The 26,239-nt window shown below is 42.3% G+C and overlaps 1 protein-coding gene and 1 pseudogene across 1 annotated transcript in view; one reads left to right on the top strand and one right to left on the bottom strand.

Annotated features, from left to right (window-relative positions):
* Positions 1-25,438, bottom strand: part of LOC106573039 (5'-nucleotidase domain-containing protein 3) — a 43,334-nt gene extending 17,896 nt beyond the window's left edge. Inside the window, exons 1-6 of the mRNA XM_014147662.2 lie at positions 24,868-25,438; positions 22,786-22,970; positions 20,214-20,288; positions 18,979-19,034; positions 17,772-17,862; positions 17,275-17,412 (exon numbers count right to left, since the gene is read on the bottom strand). Of these exons, the coding sequence (XP_014003137.1) occupies positions 17,275-17,412; positions 17,772-17,862; positions 18,979-19,034; positions 20,214-20,288; positions 22,786-22,970; positions 24,868-25,192 (870 nt within the window). The 5' untranslated portion in view covers positions 25,193-25,438. The remainder of the gene's footprint in view (positions 1-17,274; positions 17,413-17,771; positions 17,863-18,978; positions 19,035-20,213; positions 20,289-22,785; positions 22,971-24,867) is intronic.
* LOC106573132 (endoplasmin-like) overlaps positions 25,191-26,239 on the top strand; it is a 31,592-nt pseudogene continuing 30,543 nt past the window's right edge.

Here is a 26,239-nt window from a genome sequence, read left to right as displayed (position 1 = left end):
GATGGAGAGGTTGATGTCCTGGCAGTCTCTGACCTCCTCCCTATAGGCTGTCTCATCATTGTCGGTGATAAGGCCTACCACTGTTGTGTGGTTAGCAAACTTAACCTGTCTGGGCTAGGGGGCAGTATTTTCATGGCCGGATAAAAAACGTACACAATTTAAAACAGGTTACTACTCTGGCTCAGAAACTAGAATATGCATATTATTAGTAGATTTGGATAGAAAACACTCTGAAGTTTCTAAAACTGTTTGAATGGTGTCTGTGAGTATAACAGAACTCATATGGCAGGCAAAAACCTGAGAAGAAATCCAACCAGGAAGTGGATTGTAGTTTTTCAAGACTGGGCCTATTCAGTATACAGTGACTTAGGGTTCAATTTGCACTTCCTAAGGCTTCCACTAGATGTCAACAGTCTTTAGAAGGTGTTTCAGGCTTTTGCAGTCAACAGAGAGCGAACAAGACCTTCTGGTGTCTGATGACCGAGAGAATGACAGGCCACAATTACGTGCGTTCACGTGAGGAGGTAGCTGTGTTCCATAACGTTTTTCAAGACATTGGAATCGTCCGGTTGAAATATTACTGAAGTTTTACGTTAAAAAGGCCCTAAAGATTGATGTTTTACAACGTTTGACATGTTTCAACGAAAGTAAATATAACTTTTTGTCGTGAAATTTTCGGGGCGCTTCCTACATTTGGAGTAGCTTACTGAACGCGCAAACAACAAGGAGTTATTTGGACATAAATGGACTTTATCGAACAAAACAACATTTATTGTGGACCTGGGATTCCTGGAAGTGCCGTCTGATGAAGATCAACAAAGGTAAGTGAATATTTCTAATGCTATTTATGATTTTAGATGACTCCAAAATGGCGGGTATCTGTATTGCCTGGTGTATTTTTCTGAGCGCAGTACTCAGATTATTGCAAAGTGTGCTTTCCCCGTGAAGCTTTTTTGAATTCTGTCACAGCGGTTGCATAAAGGAGATGTTCATCTATAATTCTTTGAATAACAGTTTAATATTTTATCAACGTTTATGATGAGTATTTTTGTAAATTGTTGTGCTGCTTCACCGGCAGTATTGGAGGCAAAATATTTTCTGAACATCACGCGCCAATGTAAAATGCTGTTTTTGGATATAAATATGAACTTTATCGAACAAAACATACATGTATTGTGTAACATAATGTCCTAGGAGTGTCATCTGACGAAGATCGTCAAAGGTTAGTGCTTCATTTCGCTGTGTTTTATTGACACATGTCCTTGCTTGGAAAATGGCTGTTTGATTATTTTTGTCTATGTACTTTCCTAACATAATCTAATGTTTTGCTTTCGCTGTAAAGCCTTTTTTGAAATCGGACAATGTGGTTACATCAAGGAGAAGTGTATCTTTAAAATGGTGTAAAATAGTTGTATGTTTGAGAAAGTTGAATTATGACATTGTTGTTTTTTAAATTTGCCGCCCTGATATTTCACTGGCTGTGTCCCGCAGGACGCTACCATCCCACCTAGCCCATAGAAGTTAACAATGGTCTTGGAGTCGTGTTTGGCCATGTAGTCGTGGGTGAACAGGGAGTACATGAGGGGACTAAGCACACACCCCTGAGGGGCCCCAGTGTTCGGGATTAGCGTGGCAGATGTTGTTGCCTACCCTTACCACCTGGGCTTGGCCTGTCAGGAAGTCCAGGATCCAGTTGCAGAGAGAGGTGTTTAGACCCAGGGTCCTTAGCTTAGTGATGAGCTTTGTGGGCACTATGGTGTGGAAACGCTGACCTGTAAACAATAAACAGCACTCTCACATAGGTGTTCCTTTTGTGGCAAAGGGCAGTGTGCAGTGCAACTGAGATTGCGTTGTCTGTGGATCTGTTGGGGCGGAACGTGAATTGGAGTGGGTCTAGGGTTTCCGGGATGATGGTGTTGATGTGAGCCATGACCAGCCTTTCAAAGCACTTCATGGCTACCGACGTAAATATTTAGGCAGGTTACCTTCGCTTCCTTGGGCACAGGGACTATGGTGGTCTGCTTGAAACATGTTGGTATTACAGACTCAGTCAGGGAGAGGTTGAAAATGTCAGTGAAGACACTTGCCAGTTGGTCCGCGCATGCTTTGAGTACATGTCCTGGTAATCCATCTGGCCCTGCGGCTTTGTGAATGTTGACCTGTTTAAAAGGTCTTGCTCACATCGGCTATGGAGAGCATGATCACACAGTTTTGCTTGCCTCGAAGCGAGCATAAAAGGCATTTAGCTCATCTGGTAGGCTCGCGTCACTGGACAGCTTGTGGCTGGGTCTCCCTTCGTAGTCCGTAATAGTTTTCAAGCCCTGCCACATCCGACGAGCGTCAGAGCCGGTGTAGTAGGATTCAATCTTAGTCCTGTATTGATGCTTTGCCTGTGTGATGGTTCGTCTGAGGGCGTATCAGAATTTCTGATAAGCGTCCGGATTAGTGTCCCGCTACTTGAAAGTGGCAGCTCTTGTTTTTAGGTCGATGCAGATGTTGCCTGTAATCCATGGCTTCTGGTTGGGATATGTTCGTACGGTCACTGTGGGGACAATGTCATTGATGCACTTGTTCATGAAGCCGGTGACTGAGGTGGTGTACTCCTCAATGCCATTGGATGAATCCCAGAACACATTCCAGTTTGTGATTGCAAAACAGCCCTGTTGCCTAGCATCTGCTTCATCTGAACACTTCCGTATTGAGCGAGTCACTGGTACTTCCTGCTTTAGTTTTTGCTTGTAAGCAGGAATCAGGAGTATAGAATTATGATCAGATTTTCTAAATGGAGGATGAGGGAGAGCTTTGTATGCGTCTCTATGTCTGGAGTAAAGGTGGTAAAGTCATTTTGTTCCTCTGGTTGCACGTGACATGCTGGTAGAAATGAGGTAAAACGGATTTAAGTTTGCCTGCATTAAAATCCCCGGCCACTTGGAGCACTGCTTCTGGATGAGAATTTTCTTGCTTTATTTGTCCAGTTTGAGGTGAGTAATCGCTGTTCTGAAGCCCAGAAGCTATTTTGGTCATTAAGAGATGAAAGCAGCAACATTATGTACAAAATAAGTTACAAACACAAAAAAACTAACAAAATAGCACAGTTGGTTAGGAGCCTGTAAAAACGGCAGCCATCCCCTCCGGCGCCATTATAGCGAGTGTCCTTTAAATGAGAGAAAATCCTCATCAATTTTAGAATAAGGCTGCAATGTATTTTTTTGTTTGTTGAAAAAGTCAAGGGGTCTGAATACTTTCCGAATGCACTGTAAGTGCCTAAATGTGTTTGGACTCCAGGAAGAGTAGCTGCTGACTCCGTACTTCAGGCCGCTACTAGAGATCAAGTGGTACCAGCACTTCAGGTGAATATCATTTTCATTGCATGGTCTTATCATCTAAACTTGGAAGGTGAATTGATGTTATGCAAGGTTGTAATGTCTCATCTATTTTAAAATAAAATATATTTTCCTGTTTTACAGCTTTGATGCTCTGGAGACTGGTGTTGTTGTCACCAAGGAGTGTTTGGACTCCGAAATTTACATTAGACCAAAACATGCCGGGTTGCTTCTGGCGTGTAAAGTGGTCGGGAGCCTGAACGTGAATAATCAACCTTGAGACCACTACGAGACCAGCCAACGCAGACAGCAAGCTGAATATGACAAATGGTTTAAAAACTCTACAGACCAGAAAATGTGAGACGATTGTCCATACGTTTGAAATGGTGAAACTCTCTACGCAAGAAGAAACTCAATAGACCGTAGCATTTACCAGTCTGCAGCTGGCATGTAAAGTAGAAGACACAAGGGGGAAGAAGAGATCCCTCTCAGACAACCATTGGTACATCTGAAGTACCTGTCCAACAACCACTCCACTACCAGAGAAGCTCTACAAAGGACATTGTGACCTCAGGTGGACAAACCAGAATCTTACATTCCTCGACAACTTCACCATAGGACTCATTGAGTTAGACGGCGATCAAGGACAGCTACGTGTAAATATTGCAATTCTAATACGAATGAGCAATGGTTAGGGTGCGAAGTATTCGTATTTCCCTGAGTGTAGCTTCCAACTGTAACAACGATAGTTGACTCTTTCTTTCCATCCCTCCATCTTTTATAACCAAACGGTCATGATTTTGTTAGTCCACTAGGGACCTGTTTTCATTGTATTGCATTAGTAATCAATAACCTATACTGTGTATGTGTGTGTTTATGTATTCTGTGTTATTATTTAGTTAGTAAATAAATAATTAAGTGAATTTGTGTATTGCTGATTTATCAATAAGGTTAGGGTTCTTGCCGATATCAAGGAGTATGCAGCGTTCAGAATGAGGTAATGATTAATAAGTGACTTATTGATGTAAGAGATAGCTATACATCTTTAGAGTTTAAGTTGGGAGATAGTACCTCGTTAAATAACTTTTACCGTGGTGCCCCAAATTCCTAATGAGTTATTTGTTATATGATTAATTTAACCTCTTACATCTAGACGTTCCGCTAGCGGAACACCTGCTCCAATATCCAATGATAGGCGAATTACAAATTCGAATTACAAATTCCTCAAAAATCACAAAACTTCAATTTTTCAAACATATGACTATTTTACACCATTTTAAAGACAAGACTCTCCTTTATCTAACCACACTGTCCGATTTCAAAAAGGCTTTACAGCGAAAGCAAAACATTAGATTATGTCAGCAGAGTACCCAGCCAGAAATAATCAGACACCCATTTTTCAAGCTAGCATATAATGTTACAAAAAACAAAACCACAGCTAAATGCAGCACTAACCTTTGATGATCTTCATCAGATGACACGCCTAGGACATTATGTTATACAATACATGCATGTTTTGTTCAATCAAGTTCATATTTATATCAAAAACCAGCTTTTTACATTAGCATGTGACGTTCAGAACTAGCATTCCCACCGAACACTTCCGGTGAATTTACTAAATTACTCACGATAAACATTCACAAAAAAACATAACAATTATTTTAAGAATTATAGATACAGAACTCCTTTATGCAATCGAGGTGTCCGATTTTAAAATAGCTTTTCGGTGAAAGCACATTTTGCAATATTCTGAGTAGATAGCCCAGCCATCACGGCTAGCTATTTAGACACCCACCAAGTTTAGCCCTGACCAAACTCCGATTTACTATTAGAAAAGTTTGATTACCTTTGGTGTTCTTCGTCAGAATGCACTCCCAGGACTGCTACTTATAATAACAAATGTTGGTTTGGTTCAAAATAATCCATTGTTATATCCAAATAGCGGCGTTTTGTTCGTGCGTTCAAGACACTATCCGAAGTGTAAATAAGGGTCACGCGCATGACGCATTTCGTGACAAAAAAAATGTCTAAATATTCCATTACCGTACTTCGAAGCATGTCAACCACTGTTTAAAATCAATTTTTATGCCATTTTTAATCGTAAAAAAGCGATAATATTCCGACCGGGAGTGGTGGTTTTCGTTCAGAGATAAAACATGGAGTCCACTCGTGCACGAGCCTGAGTCTCACAGTACTGTGACCAGCCACTATCCAAACACGCTACTTTTTTTCAGCCAGAGCCTGCAAAGCCACGATTCAGCTTTTTGCCGCCTACTGAGAGCCCATGGGAGCCGTAGTAAGTGTCACGTAACAGCAGAGATCCCCTGTAATGGATAGAGATAATCAAGAAGGGCAAGAAATTGTCAGACAGGGCACTTCCTGCATGGAATCTTCTCAGATTTTGGCCTGCCAAATGAGTTCTGTTATACTCACAGACACCATTCAAACAGTTTTAGAAACTTTGGAGTGTTTTCTATCCAAAGCTAATAATTATATGCATATTCTAGTTTCTGGGCAGGAGTAATAATCAGATTAAATCGGGTACGTTTTTTATCCGGCCGTGAAAATACTGCCCCCTAGCCATAACAGGTTAATCGCGTAACAATTAAACAGTTATTCATTTTATAAAGTAACAGTCATCAGATTAATGATAGTCACATCACAACACCAGGATTCAGCTGCTGCGCAACACTGATGTCCTTCCTCCCAGAGATGGTCTGCAAGTATAATGAGGGAAAAAGTATTTGATCCCCTGCTGATATTGTACATTTGCCCACTGACAAAGAAATGATTAGTCTATCATTTTAATAGTAGGTTTATTTGAACATTGAGAGACAGAATAACAAAAAAATCCAGAAAAACACATGTCAAAAATTTTATAAATTGATTTGAATTTTAATGAGGGAAATAAGAACTTGACCCCTCTGCAAAACATGACTTGGTGGCAAAACCCTTTTTGGCAATCACAGAGGTCAGACGTTTCTTGTAGTTGGCCACCAGGTTTGCACACATCTCAGATGGAATTTTGTCCCACTCCTTTTTGCAGATCTTCATTAAAGGTTTCGAGGCTGACGTTTGGCAACTCGAACCTTCAGCTCCCTCCACAGATTTTCTATGGGATTAAGGTCTGGAGACTGGCTAGGCCACTCCAGGACTTTAATGTGCTTCTTCTTGAGCCACTGCTTTGTTGCCTTGGCCGTGTGTTTTGGGTCAATGTCATGCTGGAATACCCATCCACGACCCATTTTCAATGCCCTGGCTGAGGGAAGGAGGTTCTCACCCAAGATTTGACGGTACATGGCCCTGTCCATCGTCCCTTTGATGCGGTGAAGTTGTCCTGTCCCCTTAGCAGAAAAACACCCCCAAAGCATAATGTTTCCACCTCCATGTTTGATGGTGGGAATGGTGTTCTTGGGGTCATAGGCAGCATTCCGCCTCCTCCAAACACGGCGAGTTGAGTTGATGCCAAAGAGCTCCATTTTGGTCTCACCTGACCACGACACTTTCACCCAGCTGTCCTCTGAATCATTCAGATGTTCATTGGCAAACTTCAGACGGGCATGTATATGTGCTTTCTTGAGCAGGGGGACCTTGCGGGCACTGCAGGATTTCAGTCCTTCACGGAGTAGTGTTACCAATTGTTTTCTTGGTGACCAGCTGCCTTGAGATCATTGACAAGATCCTCCATTTGTAGTTCTGGGCTGATTCCTCACCGTTCTCATGATCATTGCAACTCCATGAGGTGAGATCTTGCATGGAGCCCCAGGCCGAGGGAGATTGACAGTTCTTTTGTGTTTCTTCCATTTGCGAATAATCGCACCAACTGTTGTCACCTTCTCACCAAGCTGCTTGGCGTTGGTCTTGTAGCCCATTCCAGCCTTGTGTAGGTCTACAATCTTGTCCCTGACATCATTGGAGAGCTCTTTGGTCTTGGCCATGGTGGAGAGTTTGGAATCTGATTGATTGATTGCTTCTGTGGACAGGTGTCTTTTATACAGGTAACAAGCTGAGATTAGGAGCACTCCTTTGAGTGTGCTCCTAATCTTAGCTCGTTACCTGTATAAAAAGACACCTGGGAGCCAGAAATCTTTCTGATTGAGAGGGGGTCAAATACTTATTTCCCTCATTAAAATGCAAGTCAATTTATAACATTTTTTTACATGCGTTTTTCTGGATTTCTTTGTTGTTATTCTGTCTCTCACTGTTCAAATAAACCTACCATTAAAATTATAGACTGATCATTTCTTTATCAGTGGGCAAACGTACAAAATCAGCAGGGGATCAAATACTTCCCCCCCCCCCCCCCTCACTGTACAAGCACCACCTAGACTGGACACAACCAGACAAACTTATCTTTGAGAAGATCAGGGAGTTTTGCAACTGAGAGGCCATGGACATCACATGCCCTGCACCAGTCAAGGGTAGGTCAGAAACAGGCTCTCTGAATATAGATTCCCTTTCTGCACTGCCTCTATGCACATTCACATGACTCTCTACTCATACACACAGACATTGCTGCTACTATTTATGTTTTTATCCTTCTGCTCAGTCTGTTTACCCCTGATTGTATGCATGTAACTACCTCATCTATCCTCACTATCACTGCTATTGTTCTTGTACACACTATATAATTTGTTATTTCCCTACTTTTGATATTGCTACTAGGCAAATAATCATTTAACTTTACGTTTAACCCTTCTGTATCCTGAGCATGTGACAAATAAATGATGATTTAATATAGTGTGTGTTTACCAGAGACAGTAATGTGAAGAACATGACCTGCACCAATGTCAGATGAGGATATAAGCCAAAGACTAGATCAAATGTATTTCTACCTGGAATTTTTCGTTATTGTAGGCTACTACGTTCACAACTTTTAGATGCTCTGATTAAGGTCAACTGACCTAAAGCTCAGCCACAATCACTATGTTTATCAAATGGCACAAGGCGTCACATGTGAATCCTTAAAGAGATGGGAAGGGATAATGCTAAAGAGGGTGTGAATGATGCTAAATGGGTGTGAACAAAGAAGAGCTCTCTAGTAGTTGTACAAAAGCATTCAAGGGCTGGTTCTCTCAAATGTGGGGTTACACATTAATCAACATTCAAAGCAGCATTACTTTCCCATTGTTCCTCAACTGCAGTGCATTGTATACCATTTTGAAGCTGAGTCAGTACTTTTATCCAAAGTAGAAAACACCATTTCAAATTTTGTAACATAAGACCGAAAAGAGGTTTGGAGGAGTCATTTCTTCAATATTGTGTTTTTTTATGTACAGTACCAGTCAAAAGTTTGGACACATCTACTCATTCAAGGGATTTTCTTAATTGTAACTATTTTCTACATGGTAGAATATTGGTGAAGACATAACTATGAAATAATACATATGGAATCATGTAGTAACCAAAGAGTTAAACAAATCAAACTATATTTTAGATTTGAGATTCTTCAAAGTAGACTCCCCTTGCACACTATCAACCAGCTTCAGCTGGAATGCTTTTCCAACAGTCTTGAAGGAGTTCCCACATATGCTGAGCACTTGTTGGTTGCTTTTCCTTCACTCTGCGGTTCAACTCATCCCAAACCATTTCAATTTGGTTGAGGTCGAGTGATTGTGGAGGCCAGGTCATCTGATGCAGCACTCCATCACTCTCCTTGGTCAAATAGTCCTTACACAGCCAGGATAGTCCCACTAAGTGCAAACCAGATGGGATGGCCAAAGCACCAGCTACTCTTCCTGGGGTACAGCAAAATGAAGGCAGTTTATACAATTTCAAAAACATTACAATACATTCACAGATTTCACAACACACTGTATGCCCTCAGGCCCCTACTCCACCACTACCACATACAGTTGAAGTCGGAAGTTTACATACACTTATGTTGGAGTCATTAAAACTAATTTTTCAACCACTCCACGAATTTCTTGTTAAGTTGGTTAGGACATCTACTTTGTGCATGACACAAGTAATTTTTCCAACAAATGTTTACAGACAGATTATTTCACAATTCCAGTGGGTCAGAAGTTTACATACACTAAGTTGACTGTGCCTTTAAACAGATTGTACAATTCCAGAAAATGATGTCATGGCTTTAGAAGCTTCTGTTAGGCTAAGTGAAATTATTTGAGTCAATTGGAGGTGTACCTGAGGATGCATTTCAAGGCCTACATTCAAACCCAGTGCCTCTTTGCTTGACATCATGGGAAAATCAAAAGAAATCAGCTAAGACCTCAGAAAAAAAATGTAAGACCTCTACAAGTCTGGTCCATCCTTGGGAGCAATTTCCAAACGCCTGAAGGTACCACGTTCATCTGTACAAACAAAAGTATGCAAGTATAAACACCATGGGACCACGCAGCCGTCATACCACTCAGGAAGGAGACGTGTTCTGTCTCCTAGAGATGAACGTACTTTGGTGCGAAAAGTGCAAATCAATCGCAGAACAACAACAAAGTACCTTGTGAAGATGCTGGAGGAAACAGGCACAAAAGTATCTATATTCATAGTTAAATGAGTCCTATAATCGACATAACCTGAAAGGCCACTCAGCAAGAAGCCACTGCTCCAAAACCGACATAAAAAAGCCAGACTACGGTTTGCAACTGCACATGGGGATAAAGATTGTACTTTTTGGAGAAATGTCCTCTGGTCTGATAAAACAAAATAGAACCGTTTGGCCATAATGACCATCGTTATTTTTCGAGGAAAAAGGCGGAGGCTTGCAAGCCGAAGAACACCATCCCAACCGTGAAGCACAGGGGTTTCAGCATCATGTTTTGGGGGTGCTTTGCTGCAGGAGGGACTGGTGCACTTCACAAAATAGACAGCATCATGAGGAAGAAAAAGTATGTGGATATATTGAAGCAACATCTCAAGACATCAGTCAGGAAGTTAAAGCTTGGTCACAAAATGGGTCCTCCAAATGGACAATGACCACAAGTATACTTCCAAAGTTGTGTCAAAATGCCTTAAGGACAACAAAGTCAAGGTATTGTGGGTAGAACTGAAGAAACTTGTGCAAGCAAGGAGGCCCACAAACCTGACTCAGTTATACCAGCTCTGTCAGGAGGAATGGGCCACAATTCACCCAACTTATTGTGGGAAGCTTGTGGAAGGCTACCCAAAACGTTTAACCCAAGTTAAACAATTTAAAGGCAATGCTACCAAATACTAATGGAGTGTATGTAAACTTCTGACCCACTGGGAATGGGATTAAATAAATAAAAGCTGAAATAAATAAATTCTCTCTACTATTATTCTGACATTTCACGTTCTTAAAATAAAGCGGTGATCCTAACTGACCTATTTGTCCAATCTTGAATTTGAGAATTCCATTTGAGCCAGCCCTAATTTGGCCCTAATTTTAAGTGCCAGTGGAAACGGGGATTAAAAGCTCCGGAAAAGACCACCACACCTCGACAGTCTGGAACAGTCCCCTACAAGAGCTCTCTGCCTAGGCGAACTTGTGGCGTCATGGCAACCTCGGAACCATGTTTCACTTGGCTGCCAGTTCCTGATCATTTGAGGAGTCGCCTGAAGCGTGAGAGGAATGGGAGATAGAGGAATACAGCAGTACTGAGTCAGAGGGCTTGTAGTGAGGACGACTGGCTACTATTCTGAACTCTGCTACACAGGGTGGAAGAGGAGAAGTCCATTGGCTATAAGACTCCGGCTGGATCCCAGACTTTCCCTCTACAAGATCATCAGTAGACTCCATCATCTACCCTCCAGTGTTGTAGACTACCACTCAGCCTCAAGACCACATATTGAGTGTCTCGATGTTGTCTCGTGTCAAATTCATTTTTACTTGTTTTGAATACATTTTTACTCAGTCTAAACTCGGTCTCGGACAATGAGGACATGTAATTTCTTGCCAGACCAACTGAGACAAGTGGTGTGAAAAACTTAATTATCAGCTCTCATTCAGTCAGCCCATAAAACCACTTCGCCAGGCCAAGTATCCACACTCCTTTCAGGACACATTCATATATTTTCGACCGTTGAAACCTGGACTTCCTACTTTACTCGTAACATTACTGTCCTTTACTTTAATTGAAAAATATCCTCAGAAATGTGTCTCCCTTGTCAGATTTTCCTTGATTTGCTGGTAGGGAAGAGTGGGGTACATTGTTTGAAAATTGCACCCTCACTGTTAGTAAGGGGAGACTGGGGGAAATTGTAACATATTTTGTATTTTTATGCATTATAGACTTGTTTGGGTTAGTGATAATTTGTAGATTTGTAAGTCGCTCTGGATAAGAGCGTCTGCTAAATGACTTAAATGTAAATGTAAATGTAAAACAGGGAATTTTTACTAGGATTATGTCACCTGGCTAAGGTGCATGTAAACTTCAGACCTCAACTGTATCTACAGTACTAAACCCATGTGTATATATAGTGCATATGTTATCGTGTGTGTGTGTATGCATGCGTCTGTGCCAATGTTTGTGTTGCTTCACAGTCCTCACTGTTCAATAAAGTTCTTTTTTCATCTGTTTTTTAAATCTAATTTTGCTGCTTGCGTCAACAGGAAAGCACCCCCACACCATCACAAATCCTCCTCCATGCTTCACAGTGGGAACTACACACACAGAGATAATCCGTTCACCTACTCTGCGTCTCAAAGACACAGCAGTCGGAACCAAAAATCTCAAATTTGGACTCATCAGACCAAAGGAGGCTTGTGTTTCTTGGCCCAAGCAAGTTTCTTATTATTGCTGTCCTTTAATAGTGGTTTCTTTGCAGAAATTTGACCCTGAAGGCCTGATTCACACATTCTCCTCTGAACAGTTGATGGCAGGGGAAGCATTTATTTGGGCTGAAATTTCTGAGGCTGGCAACTCTGGGTCTTCCTTTCCTGTGGCGGTCCTCATGAGAGCCAGTTTCATCATAGCGCTTGATGGTTTTTGCGATTGCACTTGAAGAAACTTTAAAAGTTCTTGAAATGTTCCGTATTGACTGACCTTCATGTCTTAAAGTAATGATGGACTGTTGTTTCTCTTTGCTTATTTGAGCAGTTCTTGCCATAATATGGACTTGGTCTTTTACCAAATAGGGCTATCTTCTGTATACCAACCCTACCTTGTCACAACACAACTGATTGGCTCAAATGCATTAAGAAGGAAAGAAATTCCACAAATGAACTTTTAACAAGGCACACCTGTTAATTGACATGCATTCCAGGTGACTACATCATGAAGCTAGTTGAGAGAATGCCAATAGTGTGCAAAGCTGTCATCAAGGCAAAGGGTGGCTACGTTGAAGAATCTCAAATATATTTTCATTTCTTTAACACTTTTTTGGTTACAACATGATTCCATGTGTGTTATTTTATAGTTTAGATGTCTTCACTATTATTGTACAATATAGAAAATATTAAAAATAAGGGGGGAAAAAACCTGGAACGAGTAGGTGTATCCAAACTTTTGACTGGTAGTATAAGTATTCACACCCCTGAGTCAAAACCCTGTAGAAGCATCTATGGCAGTGATTACAGCTGTGAGTATTTCTGGGTAAGTCTAAGAGCTTTCCACACCTGGATTTGCCAATTACTCTTTTCAAAATTCTTCAATTCTATCACATTAGTTGTTGATCATTGCTAGACAACCATTTTCAGGTCTTGCCATAGATTTTCAAGCATATTTAAGTCAAAACTGCAACTCGGACACAGGAACATTCACTGTCTTCTTGGTAAGCAACTTCAGTGTAGATTTGGACTTGTGTTTTAGGTTATTGTCCTGCTGAAAGGTGAATTCATCTCCCAGTGTCTGGTGGAAAGCAGACAATCAAATCAAACTTTGTCTCATGCGCCGAATACAACTTACTTACAAGCCCTTAACCAACAATGTAGTTAAGAAACCCCCCCCCCCATTTTTTAAAAATTAGAATAACAAATAATTAAAGAGCAGCAGTAAATAACAATAGAGGGGCTATATACAGAGGGTACCGGTACGGAGTCAATGTGTGGGGGCACCGGTATCGAGGTAATATGTACATGCAGGTAGAGTTAAAGTGACTATGCATAGATAATAACAGAGTAGCAGCAGCAGCATAGAAGGGGAGGGGACAATGCAAATAGTCTGGGTAGCCATTTGATTAGCTGTACAGGAGTCTTATGGCTTGCGGGTAGAAGCTGTTTAGAAGCCTCTTGGACCTAGACTTGGCACTCCGGTACCGCTTGCCGTGCGATAGCAGAGAGAACAGCCTACGAATAGGGTGGTTGGAGTCTTTAACAATTTCTAGGGCCTTCCTCTGACACCGCCTGGTGTAGAGGTCCTGGATGGCAGGAATCTTGACCCCGGTGATGTAATGGGCTGTACGCACTACCCGATGTAGTGCCTTGCGGTCGGAGGCCGAGCAGTTGCTATACCAGGCAGTGATGCAACCAGTCAGGATGCTCTTGATGGTGCAGCCGTAAAACATTGAGGATCTGAGGACCCATGCCAAATCTTTTCAGTCTCCTGTGGGAGAATAGGTTTTGTCGTGCCCTCTTCACGACTGTCTTGGTATGCTTGGACCATGTTAATTTGTTCGTGATGTGGACACCAAGGAACTTGAAGCTCTCAACCTGCTCCACTACAGCCCCATCGATGAGAAAGGAAGCATGCTCAGTCCTCCTTTTCCTGTAGTCCACAATCATCTCCTTTGTCTTGATCACGCTGAGGGAGAGGTTGTTGTCCTTGCACCACATGGTCAGGTCTCTGACCTCCTCCCTATAGGCTGTCTCATTGTTGTCGGTGATCAGGCCTACCACTGTTATGTCATCAGCAAACAACGATGGTGTTGGAGTCATGCCTGGCCATGCAGTCATGAGTGAACAGGGAGTACAGGAGGGGATTGAGCATGCACCCGAGGGGCCCCTGTGTTGAGGATCAGCGTGGCGGATGTGTTGTTGCCTACCCTTACCACCTGGGGGCAGCCCGTCAGGAAACCCAGGATCCAGTTGCAGATGGAGGTGTTTAGTCCCAGGGTCGTTAGCTTAGTGATGAGCTTTGAGGGCACTATGGTGTTGAACGCTGAGCTGTAGTCAATGAATAGCATTCTCACATAGGTGTTCCTTTTGTCCAGGTGTGAAAGGGCAGTGTGAAGTGCAATAGAGATTGCATCATGTGTTGATCTGTTGGGGCGGTATGCAAATTGGAGTGGGTCTCGGGTTTCTGGGATAATGGTGTTGATGTGGGCCATGACCAGGCTTTCAAAGCATTTCATGGCTACAGACGTGAGTGCTATGAGTCAGTAGTCATTTAGGCAGGTTACCTTAGAGTTATTGGGCACAGGGACCATGGTGGTCTGCTTGAAACATATTGGTATTACAGACTCGGACAGGGAGAGGTTGAAAATGTCAGTGAAGACACTTGCCAGTTGGTCAGTGCATGCTCGGTGTACATGTCCTGGTAATCCGTCTGGCCCTGCGGCCTTGTGAATGTTGACCTGTTTAAAGGTCTTACTCAGATTGGCTGCGGAGAGCGTGATCACACAGTCGTCCGGAACAACTGATGCTCTCATGCATGTTTCAGTGTTACTTGCCTTGAAGCGAGCATACAAGTTGTTTAGCTCCCTTTGTAGTCTGTAATAGCTTGCAAGCCCTGCCACGACCGATGAGCGTCGGAGCCGGTGTAGTACGATTTGATCTTAGTCCTGTATTGACGCTTTGCCTGTTTGATGGTTTGTCAGGAGGCATAGCGGGATTCCTTATAAGCTTCCGGGTTAGAGTCCTGCTCCTTCAAAGCGGCAGCTCTACCCTTTAGCTCAGTGCGAATGTTGCCTGTAATCCATGGCTTCTGGTTGGGGTATGTACATACAGTCACTGCGGGAAGGATGTGGTGTACTCCTCAATGCCATTGGAAGAATCCCAGAACATATTCCAGTCTGTGCTAGCAGAACAGACCTGTAGCTTAGCATCTGCTTCATCTGACAACTTTTTTATAGACCGAGTCACTGGTGCTTCCTGCTTTAGTTTTTGCTTGTAAGCAGGAATCAGGAGGATAGAATTATGGTCAGATTTGACAAATGGAGAGTGAGGAAGAGCTTTGTACGCATCTCTGTGTGTGGAGTAAAGGTGGTCTAAAGTTTTTTTCCCTCTGGGTGCACATTTAACATGCTGTTTTAAATGAGGTAAAATGGACTTAAGTGTCCCTGCATTAAAGTCCCCGGCCACTAGGAGCGCCACCTCTGGATGAGCGTTTTCCTGTTTTCTTATGGAGGTATACAGCTCATTGAGTGCGGTTTTAGTGCCAGCATCGGTCTGTGGTGGTATGTAGACTGCTACGAAAAATACAGATGAAAACTCTCTAGGTCGATAGTGTAGTCTACAGCTCATCATGATATACTCTACCTCAGGCGAGAAAAACCTTGAGACTTTCTTAGATATCGTGCACCTAGCTTTTGTTTACGTATATGCATAGGCCCCCGCCCATGTCTTACCAGAGGCTGCTCTTCTATCCTGCCGAGAGTGTATAACTCACCAGCTGTATGTTCTTAATGTCGTCGTTCAGCCATGACTCTGAGAAACATAAGATATTATAGTTCATGTCCCGTTGGTAGGATATACGTGCTTTCAGTTCATCCCATTTATTTTCCAGCGATTGAATGTTAGCTAGCAAGATGGAAGGTAAAGGCAGATTAGCCACTTGTCGCCTGATCCTCACAAGGCACCCTGATCTTTTTCCGCAAAATCTCAGTTTCCTCTAGGATTTGCCTGTGCTGAGCTCCATTTCGTTTTTTTTTTTTTTTAATCCTGAAAACTCCCCAGTCCTTAACGATTACAAGCATATCAAAACCATGATGCATCCACCACCATGCTTGAAAATATGGAGGCAGTTACTCAGTTATGTGTTGTATTTGCCCCAAACATAAATAAGGCTTTGCGTTTAAGCCAAAAAGTGTATTCTTTTTTTATTTAACCACTATTTTACTAGGCAAGTCAGTTAAGAACAAATTCTTATTTACAATGACGGCCTGACGCTGGGCTAATTGTGCGCCGCCCTATGGGACTCCCAATCATGGCCGGTGTGATACAGCCTGGATTCGAGCTATTGTTCTGAGATGCAGTGCCTTAGACTGCTGCGCCACTCGGGAGCCCCATGTTTATTTGCAGTATTACTTTAGTGACTCGTTTTGGAATATTTGGAATCTTCTTTTCACGCTGTCATTTAAGTCATAATTGTGGAGTAACTACAATGATATTGATCCATCCTCAGTTTTCTTCCTTCACAGCCATTGAACTCTGTAGCTGTTTTAACCTATTCAACTCTGAGTGGTTGTTTTGGACCTGGTACCAGAAAATAGAAAAGTGATATATCATTTGAAAGCTACAGCCCTTATCTTTTGGAAATCGAACTCAAATCTTACTGCTGGCAATGCCGTACGAATCCTTGAATGGGACAAGAAGTTAGAAATTCCCTCATCTGTCTGTGTCTTATTTTAAATAACTATAGCTTCAAAGCCCTGATTGCTAAGGTCATTTTAAGATGTCGGCTTGAAGATCCGTTCAGCCGTTTTGGCACAGTGACTGACTACCCAAACCAAATGCAATTGCTATCTAGCGGACGACCTGGGAATCAAACAGGGTTTATTTACATCAAAGGATAGGTAGAGCCTTCCGCTTTCTCCTCACATGTACAGTAGTATATCATTCCTGTAAGATGAAAAATGAAGGCAGAAGCTCTGCACTTAATATTGCTGTGTTCCTATGGGAATTTGCGCATGTTTAGAGCTCCACCATCAGGTAAAATTTCTGATCTTTGTTTTCATTTAAAACCTTTTTGAACAGTAATTGGTCTACAAGCAAATTTGAAAGGAGATTCTCCATTGAACATGATTCTAACTAGTCCAGAAATAGGCTTAATCTGTGTCTGGGAAACTGCCCCTCCCTATGAGTTTCCCCCACTGGCTGCAGTTCCAGTCCAAAGAAGGTGTCTTTGGAACACCACTGTTCTGGTCTCTTTACCTTGACGTCTTTGTAGAGGTGGACAGGCTCGTAGTCGATGTTGTGCTTCATAAAGTAGTCATTAACACAGCACAGTAGGTTCATCTCTGGAAGGGAGAAGATATCCATGAACTGTTTCATAGTGTGGCCATGGGAACTCTGTGGAGGATAGAGGGGAGATTAGAGATCAGATAGGACAAGGCACTAGTAAAGCGAGGTGTTACTAGGGTATGCAAAACAGAAGTGTATCCCTAACCTCTGCCCACAGAAGTACATTTTGTAGATAGTTAGCTAGCACATGTAAGATTTGGTTCTGGGCTCACTGATTACCTATAACTGGGCTCCACAGGGTAGAAACGTAATACTACAGTATCGTGTGCCTGACTGTAGGGGTGAAAAGAGTTAATGACCGGAGTGACTGGGATAAACAGAGTGGCCTTGCTGCAAAATGTAAAGGGGTAAATGAGGCTGATCTGTATATAGTGAATGTGGAAGGGTGGAGATGAGATGAGCCCTACCTTGCCATAAAAGTCACTCATATTCTCCAGAGGAACGTGGCAGCCGTCGTACATGGCAATCACCTCCTTGTCTGGCACCGGGTGAAGACCCCTACATGTGACAAGAGAACACTTACAGACTCATATTAAGCATCTCCAATCCAAAATGAAATCGAGAAATCGGCTTCCTATTTCACAACAAAGCCTCCTTCACTCTCGCTGCCAAACATACCCTCGTAAAACTGACTATCCTACCGATCCTCGACGATGTCGTTTACAAAATAGCCTCCAACACTCTACTCAGCAAACTGGATGCAGTCTATCACAGTGCCATCCGTTTTGTCACCAAAGCCCCATATACCACCCACCACTGCGACCTGTACGCTCACGTCGGCTGGCCCTCGCTACATATTCGTCGCCAGACCCACTGGCTCCAGGTCATCTATAAGTCTTTGCTAGGTAAAGCCCCGCCTTATCTCAGCTCACTGGACACCATAACACCCACCCGTAGCAGGTATATCTCACTGGTCATCCCCAAAGCCAACTTCTCCTTTGACCGCCTTTCCTTCCAGTTCTCTGCTGCCAATGACTGGAACAAATTGCAAAAAATAAAATAAAAAATAAATAAATGATTTGCTGAAGTTGGAGACATAACTCCCTCACTAACTTTAAGCATGAGCTATCTGAGCAGCTTACCGATCGCTGCAGCTGTACATAGCCCATCTGTAAGTAGCCCATCCAACTACCTACCTCATCCCCATATTGTTTTTATTTACTTTTTTGCTCTTTCGTGCAAGTAGAAATACTAGTGTGCATCTATCACTCCAGTGTTAATTTGCTTAATTGTAATTACTTCGCTACTATGGCCTATTTATTGCCTTACCTCCTTACTCCATTTGCACACACTGTATATAGATTTTTCTATAGTGTTATTGACTGTACTTTTGCTTATTCCACATGTAACTCTGTGTTGTTGTTTTTTTGTCGCACTGCTTTGCTTTATCTTGGCCAGGTCGCAGTTGTAAATGAGAACTTGTTCTCAACTGGCCTACCTGGTTAAATAAAAGGTGAAATAAAATAAAAATGTAAATAAAAACAAGTTTGTGCTACCATTCACACAAGGAAGTACCTAGCCCCATACACTTCCAATATGCCACTCCATCCATATGTTTAATCCAAAAGTGTGTTGAATGTAAAGGTATTGATTGTAAACTGTGATAGTACATACCTGTATACTGTTCCCAACTGGATATAGTGAAAGGCATCTATCTTCATCAGTAATGCCTGGAACAAATAATTGATTTACACAAATTAGAAAAAGATTGGCTGACAAGTGCCAATCACAAATGTAATATTCACACAAGCAGTGATATAAAGCCTTACAACCGCTACAGATAACTGGCAAAATAAAGGAAACACTATATAACCAAAAGTATGTGGACACCTGCTCGTCAAACATCTCATTCCAAAATCATAGAAATGAATATGGAGTTGGTCCCCCTTTGCTGCTATAACAGACTCCACTCTTTTGGGAAGGCTTTCCACCAGATGTTGGAACAATGCTGCGGGGACTTGCTTCCATTCAGCCAAAAGAGCATTAGTAAGTTCGGGCACTGATGTTGGGTGATTAGGCAGGGGCTCACAGTCGGCGTTCCAAATCATCCCAAAGTTGTTCGATGGGATTGAAGTCAGGGGTCATTTGAAGGCCATTCAAGAATCGTCTAGAATGTCATTGTATGCTGTAGCGTTAAGATTTCCCTTCACTGGAACTAAGGGGTCTAGCCCAAACCTTGAAAAACAACCCCAGACAATAAGTCCTCCTCCATCAAACTTTACAGATGGCACCATGCATTAGGGCAGATAGTGTTCTCCTGGCATCCGCCAAACCCAGATTCGACCATCGGACTGCCAGATGGTGAAGCATGATTCATCACTCCAGAGAACGCGTTTCCACTGCTCCAGAGTCCAATGGCGGCAAGCTTTACACCACTCCAGCTGATGCTTGGCAATGCGCATAGGGATCTTAGGCTTGTGTGTGGCTGCTCGGCGATGGAAACCCATTTCATGAAGCTCCCGACAAACAGTTATTGTGCTGACGTTGCTTCCAGAGGTAGTTTGGAACTCGGTAGTGAGTGTTGCATTCGAGGACAGACGATTTTTATGTGCTACGCGCTTCAGCACTCGGCGGCCCAGCTCTGTGAACTTGTGTGGACTACCACTTCACTGGCTGAGCTGTTGTTGCTCCTAGACGTTTCAATAACAATAACAGCACTTACAGTTGACTGGGGCAGCTCTAGCAGGGCAGAAATTTTACGAACTGTCTTGTTGGAAAGATGGCATCCTACGTTGAAAGTCACTGAGCTCTTTAGTAAGGCCATTTTACTGCCAATGTTTGTCTATGGAGATTGCATGGCTATGTGCTCGCTTTTATACATAACATGTTATAACATCAACCATGCTCACCTTTTGGACGTCATAGTGCAGTCCCCTGACAACAAAGTTTGGGATGTACTCGTACTCACGCAGGCCCTCAGGGTACTAAAGAGGAAGGAAAATAGATGTTATCAGAGCTTTGAGTGGAACACAAATGTGTCATATCAACCAATTGAGAAGTGTGCAGAGTCTATTGAAAAAGTTAACGTCAGTGTCATTCAATCATTGAAGAAAAACTCATCATGGAAGACCTTGAAAGGAATTGAAAGGTAAGAGACTCCAGAGAATTTCCCACGACTATGAAAAAATAATTTGTCAACTTGAATGGGTGACACTGACACCAAATAGAATATCTCACTATGGAAGAAAAACTGTGAGTGTTGAATCAAATGGAGAGGGAGAATTGTCAAGGTTACGAAAAAGACGAGGCCTGACTGTGGTCGGTCAAGTAAAACAGAATTACATAGCCTAATAAAATAGCTTTCTGTTACTATGATTTCATTGTCACATGAAAGAGCAGAGGAAAAGCAGAGAAAAAGAAACCTGATCAGATTTGTTAATGCTGTCTTGTCAACTCCTATGATCTGGCATGCCAAGGACTAGAGGAGCTGTTTCTGTCTTCTTACCAACTCATATGTGCCCAACCGGCTCAATTCGGTCTTATGTAGCAAAATATGACATTTTGTTTTATTTTTTACATTGGATAAAAGTAGAGACTGAGAGCTACACAATGGTATATCATACACTACAGTTAAGGAACAATGGGAAGGTAATTCTGCTTTGAAAGTTGATAAACTTGTAACCTCACTTTTGAGAAAATGTCCTATGAATGTTTTGGTACACCTACTGGAGAGCTCTTCTTTGTCTACACCTATTCAGCATTGTTCACACCCTCTTAAGCTTTAGCCCCACCCATCTCTTTAAGGGTTGATCTGAGCGTTCTGTCCTAACAGCAGTCAAGCACCCAAGCTAACGTTGGCTAGCTTGCTAGCTACTATCAGACACAAATAAGAGAAGAGCTCAGTGACCACTTTACTTGCCCTAGCAGAGCTGGTTAGGCAGTTTCTATGCTATCCAGAGCGTTGGTGACTGCAACTATACTGCTGGCAACAATTCAATATTTTTTGCCAACGTTTACTGACACCGGCCATATTCAAAGGGTGGTAAGCGTTCGTAAATTTGTCAGTTATTCTGTGCTCTGGTACACTCAGATGAGAGCGCTCTGAAATCGGAGTAGATATCTGGTAAATTCGCTCTGGCTAAGTCTGTCAACAGTTGTTGCAGTGACATTAACATTCTACTTGCATAGAGTGGAGTCTTTTGTTAAGACATGTTGCTAGCTAGCTAAACAATTAACCATAATTCCAAATCATGACGTTACTACCCTGCATGAATCTGCAGGTAGCTAACCAACCAGGTTCAATGTTAGCTAGCTAACATTAGTCTATAACTAGCAAAGCAAATGGCTCTGAGATACAAATAATATTGCCACACAGATCATACACGTAACATTAGCTAGCGAGCCAGCCAGCCAGCCAGCCAGCTAACTAACAGTATATTAACTTGAAATGAAAACGACTTTGACAAAATTAGAAACGTGTAATATCTGAAAATGTAGCCAGCTAGACTATCTTATCTGTATACATGGATGGACACTTCCCTCTCTGCCACGGATGCCATGGTTGCCCTTAATTTGAAGAAGTAATCCAGAGACAGGCGTTTTCTTTATCTCCTTAGAATATGATAGCTAATTCCACTGATTTCAAAACTCTGTCCTCCAGAAAGTGGAGAGCAACACTTATGCAGTTCTACTGTGCAATATATGTTTTTAAAAGCCACGTTAGACAGGATTACCTACACATGACCAGCTCAAATAGACAGAAGGGTGCTACATGGCAGACCAATCCGAACTCATCTCTCGGCATGTCCAGCCCACTCGTTATATCAGCCAATCATGGCTATAGCGGGAAGGTTGCTCCCTTTTTCTGTAGCTAAACGAACTAGGGTCGTAATTTAACAATTCATTCGTATTTACAGAAGGCATACATGTTTGTTATTAAGGCACATGAAAGTTCACATGTTCAAAAGGCATTCCTGCCAAAAAAGGTATTCAAATGGCTCTCCTGCGAAGTAGTGACGCGCGACATGTGCCTAGTTTCCTGAAACAAGTCACATATGGTTATTGTCATGCCAGTGGCAGTTTGGCATGATAATGACTGTAGGAGATGGCTACACAGCACAAATAGATTTGGAATGACAATGACCAGAACATTTGGCTATTTTGTATCTGCTGTCTTGCCAAGTCCTATTGATAAGACAGCACAAACATATCTGGGACACCAAGCTAGAGGAACAGACTCTGGTCCCAGATCAGTTTGTGCTATCTTGCCATTCATTGTCAAGCCAACCTTGGCCCCAGTGAGCAATTGGCAATATGGCACAAACTTGGTATGACAATTAACATAAGTGTTGTTAAGAGAGCACTAACAGATCTGGGACCAGGCTACTGTTCCTCTGCTCTACCTCTTCATCACCTGTCACATGAAAGACCCCTCTGCTACGGATCTGAGTTCAGCCTAGACTGGAGGAATAGACTACGTACCCTGTGCTCCTGGATGAGGATGTCCCGTGCGATGTTGAAGATGAGGGTGTGGAGGTGTCTGGAGTAGAAAGCCAGGGTGTAGTCATAGTCAAACCCATAGATCTCTATATCGTGCAGACTCATCTCATTATTGGCAAAGACAGTGTTGGGGTTCACACTGTTCTTGGATATCACTGGGATCAAGGCTAAAATAGAAGGAAGAATAGGGTGAACTCAACCTTTCTTGCTAGTTGTGTTGTATCAATGTAAGCTAAATCTATTTCCACTGACTCTGCAAATTAATACAGGCCTCTGTCTTTCCCATGCCCTTCATGACTCTAGTCATGAATCATGACTAGAGTTGCAAAGGGTCGGAAACTTTACGGTAAATTTCCTTGGGAAGTTAAGCCCTGGAATTTTGGGAATTTTGCTTAAATTCATCAAAAAAAGTTAGCTTATAACAGTGAACCTTTTTTGTGGGCTTATACATAAGGCAGTTCTAGGTCTGTGGCATATTTTGATTAAACTATCCCCAATTCAATGGAATTGCAACCCTCTGCATGCACAGTATATTCTTCCATCACATGTACAGCTGATTCTCAAGATCCTGCACACTAATGAGATGCTATTGAGCCCACACTACTACACTGTCTGAGCCAAGGACTACATGCTTTCTGGTAAGTTTTGATTACAATACTGGGTGGGGTGAATATTTTTTTTGACATACATCATTTTTTTGTTAACTAGTAAATAGTAGCCTACAGCAAAGTGTGTTAAACCTGTTGGGGTGTAGGGGGCAGTATTTTCACAGCCGGATGAAAAACGTACCCAAATTAAACTGGTTACTACTCTGGCCCAGAACCTAGACTATGCATATTATTAGTAGATTTGGATAGAAAACACTCTGACGTTTATAAAACTGTTTGAATGGTGTCTGTGAGTATAACAGAACTCATATGGCAGGCAAAAACCTGAGAAAAATCCAACCAGGAAGTGGAAAGTCTGAGAATTGTAGTTCATTTGATTCTCTATCGAAACTATAGTTTCTGTGGGGTCACGTTGCACTTCCTAAGGCTTCCATTGGCTGTCAACAGCCTTCAGAAAGTTCTTTCAGCATTCTCCTGTCACTGGGCAGAGTATAGGAACTCAGTCAATCAGTGGACTGCCTGTGGATAAAGGGATTGGATATGCACGAGCGCGCCTTTCCTTCTTGAATGAATATGCTATTGTCCGGTTGGAATATTATCGCAATTTTACGTTAAAAATACCATAAAGATTGATTTTAAACAGCGTTTGACATGCTTCTAAGTACGGTAATGGAACATTTTGACTTTTCGTCTCTGGTACCGCGCTCGCGCGTTATGCCTTTGGATAGTGCTCTGTACGCACAAACAAAACAGAGGTATTTGGACATAAATATGGATTATTTCGAACAAAAACAACATTTCTTCTGGAAGTAGCAGTCCTGGGAGTGCATTCTGACAAAGATCAGCAAAGGTAAGAGAATATTTATAATACTAATTCTGAGTTTAGGTGACCCCGAACTTGGCGGGTGTCTGTATAGCTTGCTGTGATGGCGAGTGTAACTGCAAAAACCCAACATACAGAGAAGGGTTTTTAAGAGCTTGGTGACCCCTGGCCCCTTCTATGTTGGACACGATGAGTCCACTGCCCATTTGCTGGATTTCAAAAGCCTGTATTCCAGAGACTACGGGAGGGACAGCAAGCAATCACTGTGTGAAACAACATGCCAGTGTCACAGTCTATGTCTATTCAGTCAGTCAACCACAGTTCAGGATACCTTTGACAGTGTGCCATTGACAATGGTCACCAGCAGGTGAAATGTCCAGTGTCTCTGGTACAATAATAAGTACTTGTAAGTGGTAGCTACAATAATAGGTACCCGTTTTTAACTGGTACAATAACTGGCATACAATAAGTACTTATTACTGACATGACACCCCTGGTACAGTAGCTAGCTAAATGAAAGTTACACAACGTCTTTCAAAGGAATATGCTACAGAGTAATGAGTTATTGGACAAAATTGTTTTGCATCCTAAACCACACTTGTTTACATTGAATTCAACAAATGCATGCCCTACCTTCGGTCTGTTTTTTGGTTTCGTTGTAAATAGACCACAACCAGTTGGTCATGTCCTGGCCACTTGCGGAACTGGTACACATAGTAGCCTCCCTATAGTTTCTGGCACCGGATTGTTGCGCCAAAACCTTCCCGGTGACCCTACCACGGAACACTGCAGGGACATTCATATCCAATAACCGAACAAGTCGAGTCTTCTGCGGCGCCCGATCGACGAGGTGTAGTGGTGTTCGGTGCGTATGTAAGTAGTTGTAGCAAATTAACAACTTCTTCTTATTATTATTATTATTTAACAGACTACACAAGTACAGTGACAACGACGTCATGACTAGTCGCCTTCGGTTTGTCAGTAACCAGCGTGTAGGTCGTGGGCTCTAGGTAAATGCACTCGGTTAGAGCACTCTTCTGTAAATACAGAAACCGAATCGGTCCATGCTCTTCCGTGGCTACGTCACTTCCTTGGTTCCACTCACAACACCGTAGATATAGATAGAGGACTAATTGTTGTATCTGTGAAATTATAGCGTCTGCGATGGCATGGGCAGAGCCATTGAGGCTGTCTCCATGGTGAAGTAGTAATGTTTCTTCTTCACGATTGGCTGATGACCCAGTTGGACATTATTCCAATAGGGTCACCAGGAGGGATCAGCCAATGAAGTTGGAAGTACCACCCAGTCGACTACGTTATAATGGTGGAAGCCCTCAATGGCGCTGCCCATGCTAATAAATAGCGTTTTGGCCACTTAGAGGCTTCTATCATTGTCTATGGTCAACACTCAAAATGACAGACCTTATTCTTCTTAAAAAGTAGTATAGTGTTTTGCAAACAAACGTTAGAGGTGCGTGCCGCCACCTATTGGATGGGGTGACAACGGATCAACTTTAATAGGGGAAGGGGAAGGGGGAACAAAAATTAAAGCTTTCCTCCTTGAAGCGGATTCAAATGTCTACTCAGATACCAACACAGGCTCAGGAACCTGAGAGGGGGGAAACTCTTCATTCATTATTCCCTGTAACGTTTTCTCCTTGAAGTCCTGAAGATCCCAAAATATTTTTGACACCTTCACGATGATTTCTATTATAAAAAATAAAAAAATGTTTTTGTTTGTCCAGTATAATTTATAATTTGCGCAATAAACGCAACAAAGTCTACCTTCTTCACTATTAATCAAATGTATTTATATAGCCCTTCGTACATCAGCTGATATCTCAAAGTGCTGTACAGAAACCCAGCCTAAAACCCCAAACAGCAAGCAATGCATGTGAAAGAAGCACAGTGGCTAGGAAAAACTCCCTAGGAAAAACTCCCTAGAAAGGCCAAAAACCTAGGAAGAAACCTAGAGAGGAACCAGGCTATGAGGGGTGGCCAGTCC

The sequence above is a fragment of the Salmo salar genome, chromosome ssa16 (assembly GCF_905237065.1).
Source record: "Salmo salar chromosome ssa16, Ssal_v3.1, whole genome shotgun sequence".
NCBI lineage: Eukaryota > Metazoa > Chordata > Actinopteri > Salmoniformes > Salmonidae > Salmo > Salmo salar.
This window is presented reverse-complemented; position numbering and strand designations above follow the sequence as displayed.